Source organism: Canis aureus, chromosome 16 (genome assembly GCF_053574225.1).
Source record: "Canis aureus isolate CA01 chromosome 16, VMU_Caureus_v.1.0, whole genome shotgun sequence".
NCBI classification, from domain to species: domain Eukaryota; kingdom Metazoa; phylum Chordata; class Mammalia; order Carnivora; family Canidae; genus Canis; species Canis aureus.
Window position 1 is genome coordinate 5,551,613 of NC_135626.1, and position 13,902 is coordinate 5,565,514.

The following is a 13,902-nucleotide window of genomic DNA, read 5'->3' on the forward strand; positions in this document are numbered from 1 at the left end:
CCTTGTCTTTTGCTACTGCACCCCCTCTCACCTGCATCCCACCCAACAGGCTCTGTGGCTCTGCAGAGCTATTCCCTTTACCCTTCCATGACCTCTCTAATGGTGAAGTGAGCTCCTAGGTATCTACAAGGCCCCACTACAGATCTCCACCTCAAGGAACGGGCTGCCGGCAGGAGCCCCTCTGAGTGTGCACTCAGCTGCCCAGACTGGTCTCAGTTTTGTGACCACGGCCCCCTCCTTGTGCTGAGGGGCCATATCACAGCAGGTGGGGGCTTAGGAGCCTCTGCTTGCCAGCATGGCTGGGGCTCTGGAAAGTTGCTAAGTGAATGAACACGCATAAAGGAAACCCTCAAAGAAAGGTCTGTGGTGGCAAGGATGGGGTGGTGGTTACTGGTGCTTTTACGTTTGTGTATGTCTCTGTGTGTGTTTTCAAGTTTTCAACTTGTTTTTTAAGTGAATAAAGTGATTCTGCAGCCAGCAGTAGTTTGAGTCAGCTTAGGTTTTCATTAAACTGGGACACACCTGATTCGATGATGCTATAATTAAAAATAATAAAGATCATGAAGATGCTTCTGTCAGGTGAGTTCTCTAGCTATTATCTCTGGCATGTCTTCCCCGCTCATCCTCACGCTGATCAGACAACCCTGAGCTAGAAGGTGTGTACGTGCGTGGGTGCGTGTGTGTGTGTGTGTGCACGCATGTGCACACACATTAACCTGCTTGGGTGGATGTGACCTGGAGACTCGGCGGTAGAAGGCCACAGAGCGACTGAGGCTCCCCCTTGCACTGCAGGGCAGAGGGCTTTCCTGCACGTCTAACCAAGCCAGAGGGCTCATCCCCATGTGATGCCTGCTTTCTACCTCCCCTGGGCTCTCATTTATTTGTTCTGTGTTCTTCTTTCAATAGACCCACTTTTATAACTTAAATATATTTTATTTTATTTTATTTTATTTTATTTTATTTTATTTTATTTTATTTATTTTATTTTATTTTATTTTTTATTTATTTATGATAGTCACACAGAGAGAGAGAGAGAGGCAGAGACACAGGCAGAGGGAGAAGCAGGCTCCATGCACCGGAGCCTGATGTGGGATTCCATCCCGGGTCTCCAGGATCACGCCCTGAGCCAAAGGCAGGCGCCAAACCGCTGAGCCACCCAGGGATCCCCAAAATATGTTTTATTTTATTTTATTTTATTTTATTTTATTTTATTTTATTTTATTTTTAATTTTTTTTAAAATTTGTTTTATTTTAAAGGAAAGTTTCGGGGCAGCCTGGGTGGCTCAGCGGTTTAGCGCCGCCTGCAGCCCAGGGCCTGATCCTGGGATCCCAGTATCGAGTCCGACATCGGGCTCCCTGCGTGGAGCCTACTTCTCCCTCTGCCTGTGTCTCTGCCTCTCTCTCTCTGTGTCTCTCATGAATAAATAAAATCTTTTAAAAAAATAAATAAAGTTTGAATAACTAATGTAGATGGAAAACCAGCCACACTTGCCATAAAGAAAAGGGGATGCAGCATGGGCACAATCAGCCCCATGTGGGGTTTTGCTTTGGCCCAGTGTGACCTGCTGAAGGCCCTCTTGGCTCTAGAGGAGTCCGCCTGGGCTGGGACAGGTGTTAAGGATACGTGAGCACCAAGTTGAACCTTCCTTGGTGATGAGGTCACAGAGTGAAAGAACAGGAAAGGGAAGCGGGTTCGCCCCCCGGGGATTCTGGGACACCCCAGCTCTGCTCATCCCCAAGGCCGCTCTGATCTCAGTTCCCACAGCCATGATGACCAACAGCCTATACCCTCATCCAGTGTGTCCTCATCCTATCCTTGAGGGGTGGGGGTCTCAGGAGGCATGGACCCTAACTCAGATTTGGAAACGGGCTCAGAAAGGGCGGGTTGTGATTTGTCTGGGGACATATGGTGGGAGATCCTCCACGTCTCACCTCCTCAGGGAGGTACCACTGACCATTCATCTCGATGCCCTTTTCAGACACTCAGAGTTTCTTGTACCCAGGAAGCCAATTCAACACCCACCCTGACAGCTGACATGCGCCACCCTGCTGCCCTGGAAGCTCCCCAAAGCCCATGACCTCGCTGCCTATTGCACACAGGCCCCAGTGGCGTTAAGCACAGAAAACACGCTCAGATTGATGAGGGGTCAGAGCCAAGGGCCACACAGCAAGGACCTGGAGGAACCCAGGTCGGGCTCGGCTGTGCCTGACAATCCGTCTCTGAGAGCAAGGATCCTGCCTCAGTCACCCTGGCCCCCCAGGCTCCCAGGCCCTGGGTGAGGAAGGGCCCTGGGTCTTCCCGTGGTACTAGGGGAAGGCAGCTGGCCAAGGTGGGCTGAGGGGCCCGAGGGAGCCCGGGAGGGTGAGGGACTAGGAGAGGCCATCCCGTGTGGATCAACTCCAGTGAAAGCAAAGAAAAAGGAATAAGACCGAATGTCCTTGGAAATTCCTTTAGTGCTTGGCTGTCCATGAAAACAGGATAAAGTGGCTTCCTCTGTCTGTGCTCCAGCCGGGCAGGGTGGAGGCGCTGAGCCCAGGCCAGGACAGCCTCAGGCAGGACAGGGGTGGGGCGGGGCTCGGCTGGGGAAGGGGCTCTGGGACTGCTACTTGAGGGCATCCAGGTGGGTGCAGACTTGGGAGAAGACATTGTCCACGGAGCCTTCAGCATTGACCTGTGGGGAGAGCGCCCGAGGGGCGGAGGGGACAGGGAGGTCTGGGCCGGCCCACCGAGGCAGGGGCTCACTCCCCGCAGGGGCCTGGCCTGGCTGCAGAGCTCGGAGCCCTGCCACAAGGGGCAGCAGCCCATCACCGCGCCACTGGGGGAACCAAAGGAGGGCTGGCCCCAGGTCACCGGGATTTTGGCCACCCCGAGCAAAAACCCGGTTTCCCAGGGCTCCCCGCGGCCTGCAGAGGGCGCACCTTGCGTACGATGCCACGTTTCTCATAAAAGGCAATGACAGGTTCTGTGGCCTTGTAGTAGGTCTCCAACCGCTTCTTGATGGTCTCCTCATTGTCATCCACTCGCCCGCTGGTCTCTCCACGCTTCAGGAGCCGCTGGGTCATGGTCTCTGGGCCTGCGTCCACATACAGCAGCAGCGTGGGCTGTCCAATCTGCAGGTGGAGCAGTACTCATAGGGGCCCCATTCCTGCCCCTGGGCCACCTCCACCCCGTGTATGGCCCCACCTGAGACCCACTCAGACCTCCAAGCCTTTCCCCAAGGCAGCCTGAGGGACCTTCCAAAAACCACTGCCCTGCTCCCCACCTCTCCCATGGCTCCCCAGTGCCCTCAGAGGACGGCTTCCTGCCCTCCTCATCTCGTGTTTCCCACTCCTTGGCTCTCCTTGCTTCAGCCACGTGGACTCTGTAGTCTGGGCTCTCATCAACCTCCTCCCACGCCAGGCCGTTGCTCATGCCAGAAACTGTTACCCTCAATACCAAGTGCTGGCCTTCAGATTGGAACAAAAATCTCGTTCCTCCAGGGCAGTCTTCCCGGATGCTACCCCCACCACCATTCCCAGCTCCCTGCGGGAACCCCACCACCACCACCCCGTTTTCCTGCTGGGCATCTGTTTCAGGCAGCTCAGAGCCATCTTCCCTGAGGCCTACCTTTTCCAGCTGGACTCTCTGTGGCCCAGAGAAGGAGACTGGACTCCCTGGCTTTGGAGGCCTCCAGCCAGGCCTGAACACCATTTCCCACATCTGTCCTGGTTGCCCTGTCCCCCCCCCCCTTTTTTTTAAATATTTATTTATTTATTTATTTATTTATTTATTTATTTATTTATTTATGATAGACATAGAGAGAGAGAGAGAGAGAGAGAGAGAGAGAGGCAGAGACACAGGAGGAGGGAGAAGCAGGCTCCATAGCAGGAGCCTGACACGGAACTCGATCCCGGGACTCCAGGATCGCGCCCTGGGCTAAAGGCAGGCGCCAAACCGCTGAGCCACCCAGGGATCCCCTGCCCTGTCCCCTTGATTCTGTTCTCCCCACACCATCCTGACCCTTCCAGCCAAGTCCATCCTGCCCTCTCCTCCGCCCAGAATGTCTCAGGAGGTATCTGGTGATTTACTTAGTTTCCCTCTCCCCTGCCAGCCAGGGGCCCCTGAGGGCAGCAAGGCATCTGTCTGCACAGCAGAGCTGGGCAAGGACTTGACAAAGGCTGCCTGGAGGGGTGACGGCCCCGCTGAGCTGGCCGTGGTGGTGGTGGTGGTGTTTCTGAACAATGTCATTGTCACTGGAATAAACATTTCATCCCCGCAAAGGGTGAGAAGGAGCAAGGCTGACCCATCCTCAGTCGATGAGGCCCTGATGCCCCCTGGTGTCCAGATCTGAGAAGACCAGGTGCCCGAACCCTGGGAGGCCTTGGCAGGGCTGGGCCCTGTGCTGAGCCCACTGCCCACAATAGTGCCAACAACAGCCCCAGGAGGGAAGAAGACTGAGTAATCTCATTTTCCAGGTGTGGCCCTGAGGGTCAGAGATGACATCGCACAGCTGGTACGTGTGTGTCACAACCGGACATGCTTCGAGGCTGCCTAGCACCTGACCACAGTGTCCATGCCCTCCTAGTCTGAAGGAAGCCCAGCCAACTTCCATTTCAAAGATAGGGAAACTGAGGCTCAGGACAGGGTAGACACTTTCTTGAAGTCCTGCAGGCACTTAAAGGTCAGGAAATACAATCTCCTACCTCTGGATGAGGCTCAAAGCTATGGAAACTCAATGATGGCCCCAGTCTTGCAGGCTTGGGAAAGTGGGAGTTGAGGGACTGGTCCTGCTCCAGCCTACTGGGATCTACTAAGAGGCCCTCCTTGAGCCCGCCCCACCTCTTGCTACTCCCCCTCCCCTTGCAGCTCTGTTTCCCTAGTATGACCTGTGACACCAGAGGCATGGGGGTAGGGGTGTACAGCCCTGTGTATAAGTGTGCTGTATCAGTGTGCATGCACTGTGTGAGCATGTGCGTATGTATGCTGCCAGATGTGTGTGCACATGCATGCATGCCTGTGCACATGTGTGTCTGTCCGTGGCTTTGTGCACACGTGTGTGTGCTCTGTATGTGCTCACATGTACATGTGCTTGTGTGCCTGTATGTTTGGGAAAGGTGTCCCCCACCCCATTTTCCTGCTGGGCATCTGTTTCAGGCAGCTCAGAGCCATCTTCCTTGAGGCCTACCTTTTCCAGCTGGATTCCCTGTGGCCCAGAGGAGACTGGACTTTCTGGCCTCAGGAGCCTCCAGCCAGGTCTGAACCCTTTCCCACATCTGTCCTGGTTGCCCTGCCCCCCAGCTGACCCTTCCAGCCCAGTCCATCCTGCTCCCTGCCCCTCTGCCTACATGTTTATAAGATGCCAAGCCCCACTTCTGAAGGGTACATTCTCTCTCATCGCCATTCTGCTCCATAAGGCAGCCGCCAACTCTGTCCCCCTATTTTGCAAATGGGGACACTGATGAGGTTCCAGGAGGCAAAATGATTGGCCGAAGGTCTGCTGAGCCAGAACCTGAGCTCAGGTTTGTGAGCTCTCCAGTCTGTGCTTCCTCTTCTTAAACTCTTCCCTGGTTGCCCTCCTCACCCTTCTCCCCTCCCCGACCCTACAGTCAGTCTCTCTCTGGCCATAATGGCAGCCTCTGCCTGGCTCCCCCACCTCACAGCTCCCAAATGTACCCAGCAGATTGCGCCTTACCCTCCGCTCAAACTCCTCTCCCTGCTGTACCTCTCGAGGGTAGCCATCGATCAGGAAGCCTTTGGAAGTATCTACCTTGGCCACCATGGCATCTCGGAGCATGTCCAGCACTGTCTCCTGGGGGCACAGGAAAAGATGGCGGGGGTCATGAGCTCCTTCCCCTATCTCTTCCTCCAGGCCTCTGCCCTAATAAAGGTGTTCCAAACAAGCCTCCCTCTCCAGGAAGCCTCCTTTGACTGTGAGCACTTGACTGGTTGATCAAATCATTCATTCATCCATCCATTTGTTCAACAGTATGTACTGAATCCCTCCTCCCAGCCAGCTCCTGCCCAGGAGGACCATGGGAACAAAGCAGAACCTCCTCAAGAAGCTCACAGTGTGGTGATGTTGATTAATCAATTTCCAAGCATGACATAGGTTGAATGGGCAAAGAAGGAGGGCTTTTGTAGTTATAAGATTAGGGGGTCTAAGCTCAAATCCGTGGAGCCAGGAATGTCTGAAAGGAGGAGGAAAGAATATTCCAGGCAGGAAGGAGTATGACGGGATTGACAGGACAGAAAGGCCAGGGCAGCTGGAAGGTGGAAAGTTGGGGTGGGGTAGGGTGAGTGGGTAATGTGAGGCTGAAGGGGTCAGCAGGGCAGGGTCCTCAGAGCTCTGGGAGCTTCTAGAAGGAATTTCCCTGCCAACGGCAATGGGGACCAGAGCAGGAGTGTTTGCAGCCGGGGAAGATCAAGGCAGCATTGCCAGGGCATCATGGGCTTTGCTGGCTGGAGCCCGCTCAGGGCCACCATCACCCCCCACCCCACCGGGCCCACTCACCAGTGGCACCAGCTGCCCCTTCTCCATGATTTCCGACAGCATCTTGCCCCTGGCCGAGCCTGAGCTGACCTCGGCCCTTAGGAGGTCCCCGGTGGAGAGGTGGGTGTAGCCGTACTTCTGCACAATCTTCTCACACTGGGTGCCCTTCCCCGAGCCGGGCCCTCCTGCAAGCACCCACCCGTTCGGAAGCCCCATGAAATGGGAGCTGCTGCAGGGACAGAATCTGCCCAGATCACCCAGTGAAGGAGGGGCGGAGCCCGGGGTGCAGCCCCCAGGCCCAGGCTCCCACAGACACCTGCAAAGAGCCTCCCTGCTTGCTGCCTTACCCGCCTGCCTTGGACTCACCCACCACAAAGATGATTTTGGTTTTCTTCAGCTTCTCTGCGGGAGAGAAAGGGGGAGCAGGGTTCAGTCACTCACTTGACAAATAGCCAGAAGCACCTCTGGAGTCCCAGGCCCGTGCCAGGCCTTAGGCAGAGGGACAGACACGGCTCCTGCTCCTGCCCAGAGTGACCGGTGACAGGGGAGCAAAGCTCAGCGGTCAGGGAAGGGGGAAGGGTATTCCAGGCAGAAGAACCAGCACAGGCAGAGGCCTGGAGGCTCCAGACTTCGCACAGGCTGAGGACCACTCCAAGGGGCTCAGAGGCCACCCCCACCGCCCCTCCCTGTGGGCGGCTGGGCTGCAGCGGGTCACCTCTGGCCTTAGAGTCTTCCACGTTGCGGTGGTTTCTGGAGCAGCAGGCACCCATGGTCCTGTTCTCCCGTGTCCCCTAGCCTTCCCCTCCCAGACCCTGGGCCTGCCCATTGCCCGCCTTCTCTGGGCAGCACAAGTATGGAGTTGGCAACCGCAACATATGTTGCCCTGGAGACTGTTGCCAGGGAAGAGGGCTGCGGTGGGCATGTGGAACCCTTGCCCAGAGAGGGAGGTGAACTCATGCTGCAGCCTCTGCCTTGTCAGCCCTTAGAACTCAGCAAGACCCCAGCCTCACCAGACAAGGGAAACAGGCTTGTAGAGGCCAGGGCCTGCTCTGAGGATGCCGGGCCTGGAACTGGAACCTGGGCCCTGTTCCCAGACTGCTCAGCCTTGCCCTCTTCTCAGGCAAATAGGCCCTCACTATGTCACCTTAGGCAAGGATCCCCACCCCTCCCTGGCTCTCTGTCCCTCCCGAGGAAGGCCTGGCAGCTCCCAGGGGCCCTCTGGCCCTGAGGCTGGAGGCCTAGAGGACCTGTCAGAAGAACAACTCCTTGTGTGGGTTCCCATCAACTGCCTGCCAAGTGCCTGCCAAGTGCTGGGTACAACCTGGAGGTGGGGGGAGGCTACACCCCAGGGCCAGCTGATGTCTGGGGCCCAAGGGGAAGAAGGGTGACCCCTGGCTCAGGCAGCAGCAGCAGGCTCCTTTAAGAGCCGCCCAGGCTGAGGCACAACGCCAAGGATGGGGCGGTGAAACTGCCAGGAGGCAGGCCAGCCAGGCACCCTGCTGGCTGCACGTCTCCCTCCTGTCCAGGCCCAGAGCAGCCAGGAGGGCCCACGGTGTTCTCAAGACCCACCCCCTCTGGACAACAGAGGAACTGAGTCCCACAGAGGGGCTGGACCTCACCTCGTCCTTGTCAGGCTTGGCATTTGTACACTTGGGGCCCCTCCCCAGGGCTAGCTACCCCCTTGCCAGCACCCACCCTTTCTAGAAAGAGGCAGGGATTCAGCTCTATAAATACCAGCGTAGGAGGTGAGCTATGGGGCCCTCAGGAGCCTCACGGAGGCCTCATTGCTTCTAAAATTAATCTTGGAGCTGGCAGATCCCATGAGATGCCTGAGGAAGATGCTGGAGGCTCCCAGGCAGGGACCTCTGGCAGCCCCAGAACCTCCTCCAACCCTTCTCCTGAAAGCACACCCCCTTGACAGATGGGCACACTGAGGCCCAGGCAGTGAGCAGGAAAGAAGAGCCTCGGTACCTTCCATCCTGCTGAGGTCCGGGGAGCCGAGTCAGCACACTGCAAGACAAGGGTACAGGCAGGGCAGGTGAGGGGGACCTTCCTCCACCTGCCCTGCTCCTGCCAGGCTGCACGGTATGCGCCAGGCCCTGACGCTCCCAAGGGTACAGGGCAGGGAAGGCCCCGAAGGTTGGGTGACCTTGGGAAAGTCACCTTTCCTCGGTGTGCTTCCACGGCCTTGCCTGCCACAACAGGGCGGCAGCCCCTTCCCGTTCACCTCTTCCCACTGGAGGAGCCAGTGGTGAGGACAGTCCTCAGGGACACCAACAGTGGCGTCAGCAACCGCTGAGCGGCTCCCCTAGTTAAGTCCCAGAAAGCAGACGTCTGCCCAACACCTTGGCAACACTCCCTAGGGCCAGGAGGAAAGCTTGTGGAGGGGAGGCCGGGGTGGGAAGCCCTCTTGAGCTGCATGTGTCTTCCTCTGGGCTGGGACTGGGACAAGGATGCTCAAAGGGACACAGAAGCCTGCCGGGGAGGAAGCTGCAGGAGTTGCTCAAGTGGACACAGCCCTGGAAAGTTTTCGTGGGGGGGGTCTCACCCCCTCATTCGGCCCCTGCCCTCTCACCCCCTTAGGATCTTGCTGTACCCCTTGCCTTCCTCTCAGCATGTGAGTCAACCACACCCCCTCTGGGGACCCCACTCTGCTCCAACCTCTCCTTCCACCTAGAGTTGCCACCTACATACCCATCTGCCCTCCCCAAGGCCACCAGCGACCATCACAGCCACTCTTGCCCTGACCTTTGACGCCCAACCCTTAGCCAACATTCCCTCTGCCTGGCATCTCCCCAACCCCCTTACTTCACCCTCACCCTGTTGGCTTCAGGTTCCCAGGATCCCTGTTTCTGCCCAGCCAAACCTGGCCCTCCCTCCCCAGCCTACGGTCCCTGGACAGGCCTGGAGTCCCCACAGACTCTCCCATGTCCCCAGTTCCATGCCCTGTTGCCCAGCCAGAGGTCCCAGTCTGTGTGAACATTCTTCTCCCACACCCCACTTCACCCCTGCACATGCATACCCCCTCTCTTGCTCCTGAACCACTCTCCGTCCAGCCTGTGTCCTCACCACCACTTCCTTGTTCCAGCCAGAGTGCCTGGCCACTGCCCCAGCCTCCCATGGGTCTTCCTGCCTCCATACCCCACCAGGCAATCTGCAGGATTCTTTCTGGTCAGCATCAGACCACATCGCTCACCTGCTTAAAACCCTTCCATGTGGGGCCCCCTCAGCTCCCAAGATAAGCCTGAGCCCCTAACATGGATGATAGGGCTCAACAACCTGGCTCCTGCCCCCCCTCTGCAGCCTTAACAGCTACCATTTGAACAGTTTGGAGCTTCCTCACCCCCCATGTCTGTGCCCCACCTCTAGACCCTGATGCCTGGATGCTTTTCTCCAGGTGCTACTGTCCAGGATTCAGTTCAGGTGTCACCTCCTCCTGAAAGTCTTCCTGGACTTTGCCCTCCACTCCTGGACTTTTTGCCTCCTTTGAACGCCCCCAGCACTGCACACACCACATGGTATTGGACCGCTCTGTTGTGCAGCTGGTGTGTGTGCCCCACCAGACTGGGCCTGGGCCTGGCTCTGGGCAGAGCAGAGGGCTGGGTGCCTCACTCTGTGCTCGGAGCTGTCTTGGAAGGTATTTGAGGCTTAGAGAGGAGCAGAGACTTTCTCCAGAGACTGGCTGGGGTCAGACTCAGGCTGCATTTTCTGCTGCTTTAGGCCTGGCACCCAGTAGGTCTTTGAGCAGTTTTGCTGACTGTCCTGCCACTCGTGGGGCATGAGTTATAGCCTCTTTCCTGCTGAGTGTGCTTAAGGAAGGGTAGAGACAGCCAATGCTCCGAAGCAGCTGGCAAGGGAGGTGGAGGGTCCCAAGGCCAGGGAGAACCTGCGGTGACACCCTGAGGAGTGGCCTCGCACCCACCTTGCCCTGCCTCCTCCCAGTAACCTAAGCCCCTCTGTCCTACTGGCACCTGCTACTTCCTTGGTCCAAAATAACTTGGGTCGTGAGGAGGCCTCCCAGAGGCCAGGGGTCCAGGATGGGGTTGGGTTACCGGCTCAGCACCCAGGCCTTATAAGGCCCCTAGGTCGAGCCTGCAGCAACTCCACTTGTGACTGGGTGGTCCGCCCAGGGGCCTGGGGAACTGAGGCCCAGAAGGACAGTGACTTAAGGGTTCCTCGTCACTCAGCTGTGTGACCTTGGGCAGCTGGCGTCCCCTCTCTGGGCCTGCACCCCCGGGCCCCATCCTGCTGCTGCTGGAGACTCCTGGGTGGAGATCTGAGCGGTGCTCAGAAAAGGTCCCATGTGTTGGCCCCGGGCTCCCTTAGAGCCCTCGCCCTTTCAGGAGGCTGGGGCAGGGGCCCAACATCCAGGGGGCTCAAAATGACGGGGCAGGCAGGATAGCTCCTCTCCTCCAACTCGGCCCGCCAGTCCTCCAGGGCAGGCGTCAGGCCACAGCCCCCTTCCCTGGGCCCCAGCCGGGACGCGCCAAGGCAGGGGCACAAAGGGGCGTGGAGCGCAGCACACGTCCCCCGACCCGGGCACACGCGCGGCGGCCGGTGGCACGAACACCCGGAGCAGAGCCCGGGAAGAGCGGACGGGCGCACCCTCGCGGGTCCCAGCCGCCCGCACAGGCCCGCGGCCGCGCGACCCCCACGGCTGCCGACGCGCAGCCCCCCCCCGCGGCCGCGCACACTGACCTGGGGAGGCGAGCGGCGGCGCCGGGGCCGGTGGTGCCCTGCCCGGTGGTGCCCTGCCCGGTGGTGCCCTGCCCGGTGGTGCCCTGCCCGTCCTCGCCGCCGCCCGCAAAGGCGACTATTTATAAGGCTGTCGGCGGCGCGCAGCATGCCGGGAGCCGGCGCTCGGCGGGCAGGGAGGAGGCGGGAGGGAGGGAGGGAGGGAGGGGGCGAGAGGGGCCGGAGGGAGGGGGCGCCCGGGCCCGGGAGCCCGGGCCTCCTACCCCTGCAGGGCTTCCCGCCCCGCGCCGCCGCCGCCGCCCCCACATCACTGCGGGGGGGATCGGGTTTCCTCTGTAACAGCTGGGGAAACTGAGGCTCCGAGGCCAGAGGCTCCGCACAAAATCCCGCCACAGTGGGCGAGAGAGCAGACCCCAGTGCGGGAGACAACCAATGTAGGGACTGGGGGGCAAGGGGGCCTCGCTAGCCAGACCAGGCCCCCAGCCCTCCTGAGATGCTGCCCAGACTCACCTGGAACTCCTCGGCTCCTGCCTGTTAGAAGGGGCCGGAGAATTTCTCTGGGACTGAAACTCTCTCAGGACCCCAAACACCATTCATGTACCCATTCCCTGGCTAGTGGTTGTAAAGGGGATAAAAAATCAGCTCTGCCTCCAATTATCTGCCAGGCAGCTCCCACGAGGTGAGCACGAGGATGTGGGACATGCAGAATGCTGAGTGGGACGCGGGTACCCAGATGGGGGACGGACCATCCCGGCAGAACGGCTCCCCTTTACGAGCACTCACTGTGCCAGGTGCTGGGCAGGGCGCGGGGCTCACACTGGGCCCGTGGATCCTTAAACACAGTGGAAACTGAGGGTCACGCCTGCAAGATAGCCCGCCTGGGGTCCCCAGTGTGAACCTCTGTGAAACCTCTGAACCTGAAACCTCGTTTTGGGACAAAAAATTTCATCCAGTGTTAGACGCAGGGATTTCTGAACTATTGAACTGGACAAAGGCGTATATGATGGAGCACAGAGCTGCTGCACCTCTGTTATTTTTTTTTTTTAAGATTTTATTTATTCATGAGAGACACACAGAAAGAGGCAGAGACACAGGCAGAGAAGCAGGCTCCCTGCAGGAAGCCTCATGTGGGACTCTATCCTGGGAACACCCTGAGCCGAAGGCAGACGCTCAACCACTGAGCCATCCAGGTGCCCTGCACCCCGCCCCCCCATTCTTAACAAATAATCAACAAAGTTGATACCGAGAATCACAAATCACAAATCAACAAGTTGATTATTTTCCTAGCAACTGTCATAATGTATTAGAAACCTGACACACTGTAAAATGTCAGTCTCTCTTCAGCCATATGTTTAGAAAACAATTTGTGTGGTCTTTCTTCCTAATACTTCTGCAATTTGCTGATAAAGACCCCGGCTTCCCCTCCTCACCGGATGCAATTTGGGTCGCTCCCCTGAATCTGTGCTCCCCAAATTACAGTTCTCAGACCCCAAATAAAGGCTTTTGTTTTATTTCAGTTCTTTCTCTTAGTTCAAATAGGCAGAAGTGATGTGTTCCTTCGTGGAGACCAGCACATAGCAGAAGGTGCTCAATAATGTAGCAAGGTAGAGACCAGGACCATGCAGTGTCAGAACTCATGCAGCTGGCCACCAGGCTACATCATGACCTTGAAGGTAGCAGTCCCAGAGAGTGGTGAGTTGAACTTAAGAGTTCGTCTTGTAGGCACTAGAGAGCCATGGAAGGTGTTTGAGCAAGACAGCGAGAGTACCAGGAAAGTGAGACTGTATCAGGTGGGTGGTTCCTGAACAAAAAAACTAGCCAGGGCAATAAGGCCTGGGTCTCGTCCTAGCTCTGCCACCTGTGACATGAGACAAGGGCCCTGTTTCATGGGACCTTCATTTCCTCCATCTGTGTGGGAGGAGTAAGTGCTGGGCCAGAGGTTCTTTCTGCCTTAGAAGTTTGAAGCTGAAGTTGCTTGAAAGACCCTCTCCAAAGCTGTAGGTGACTGAGTACCCTGGCACAATCTTTGGGGAAAACAGACTGATGATGTCCATCAAAACTTCAAATGTACCCTTCTTCTTTTAGGAATCTCTCTCACACGTGGGCACAAAATGTGTACAGGATGGTTCTCCAGTGCCAGTGGGTCTGACTGATGGGAGGGAGGTGGTACAGCCAGGCTGGATGGGGTGGGACTCTGCAGCAGAGTCCGCAGGAGAAAGGAAGCCAGAGGTCTGTGCGACTGTGAAGCAAGAGAAACAGGCAAAGAGCCCAGGGAAAATAATTCTAAACATGCAGGGGCGTGTGTGTAAAATCTCTTCCTCCCGGTTTGGTTTTCTTTGGGGGGGGAGGTTGTTTTTGTTGTTTTGCATTTTACCTTCTCAGAAATCGTGTTGCCTTATAATCAAATTGATGGTATCTTTAAGTCATAAAATGAAGCAGAACAGAGGGGGCAGGGCGGGGGTGTGCTCATGACCCCCTGATGAGGTGGGACTTTCACTTCTTACTTAGAGGATGGTTTGCTTGCTTGCTTGCTTTCTAAAAATAAGACAAGCACCTATTACTTTATACATAAAACAATTTTAACACGGATGTACCTCGAGGACCTGATGCTAAGTGAATAAGCCAGTCACAGAAAGAAAAATATTGTATGATCCTACTTATATGAAGTATCTAGAGTACTCAAATTCATAGAAGCAGAAGGCAGAAATGGCAACCAGGGGTTCAGTGGGGAAGGGGA

General features: G+C 57.0%; 1 protein-coding gene across 3 annotated transcripts; it reads right to left on the reverse strand.

Annotated features, from left to right (window-relative positions):
- Positions 1–2,434: 2,434 nt before the first annotated feature.
- AK1 (adenylate kinase 1) lies at positions 2,435–11,321 on the reverse strand. Of its 3 annotated transcripts, XM_077850789.1 has the most exons (8): positions 11,226–11,272; positions 11,169–11,195; positions 8,442–8,480; positions 6,837–6,872; positions 6,492–6,655; positions 5,673–5,789; positions 2,920–3,111; positions 2,435–2,672 (listed from the first exon to the last, which is right to left on the reverse strand). In XM_077850789.1, the coding sequence occupies exons 3-8, from the start codon at positions 8,446–8,448 to the stop codon at positions 2,604–2,606; spliced, it is 585 nt and encodes a 194-aa protein (XP_077706915.1). In that variant the 5' UTR covers positions 8,449–8,480; positions 11,169–11,195; positions 11,226–11,272; the 3' UTR covers positions 2,435–2,603. The 3 variants fall into 3 exon arrangements, with proteins under 3 accessions (XP_077706915.1, XP_077706914.1, XP_077706913.1); XM_077850788.1 differs by having other exon boundaries at positions 11,169–11,321; XM_077850787.1 differs by lacking the exons at positions 8,442–8,480; positions 11,169–11,195; positions 11,226–11,272 and adding an exon at positions 7,186–7,333.
- Positions 11,322–13,902: the final 2,581 nt, after the last annotated feature.

What these genes read in the sequence shown, in the direction of transcription:
- AK1 (XM_077850787.1), bottom strand. Translation starts at nt 7,240, where the DNA reads ATGGGTGCCTGCTGCTCCAGAAACCACCGCAACGTGGAAGACTCTAAG. An exon ending in GAGAGGAGTTTGAGCGGAGG is followed by an intron (nt 3,112 to 5,672) that starts GTAAGGCGCAAT and finishes CTCCACCTGCAG; the next exon opens with ATTGGACAGCCCACGCTGCT. An exon ending in AACGTGGCATCGTACGCAAG is followed by an intron (nt 2,673 to 2,919) that starts GTGCGCCCTCTG and finishes CTCTCCCCACAG; the next exon opens with GTCAATGCTGAAGGCTCCGT.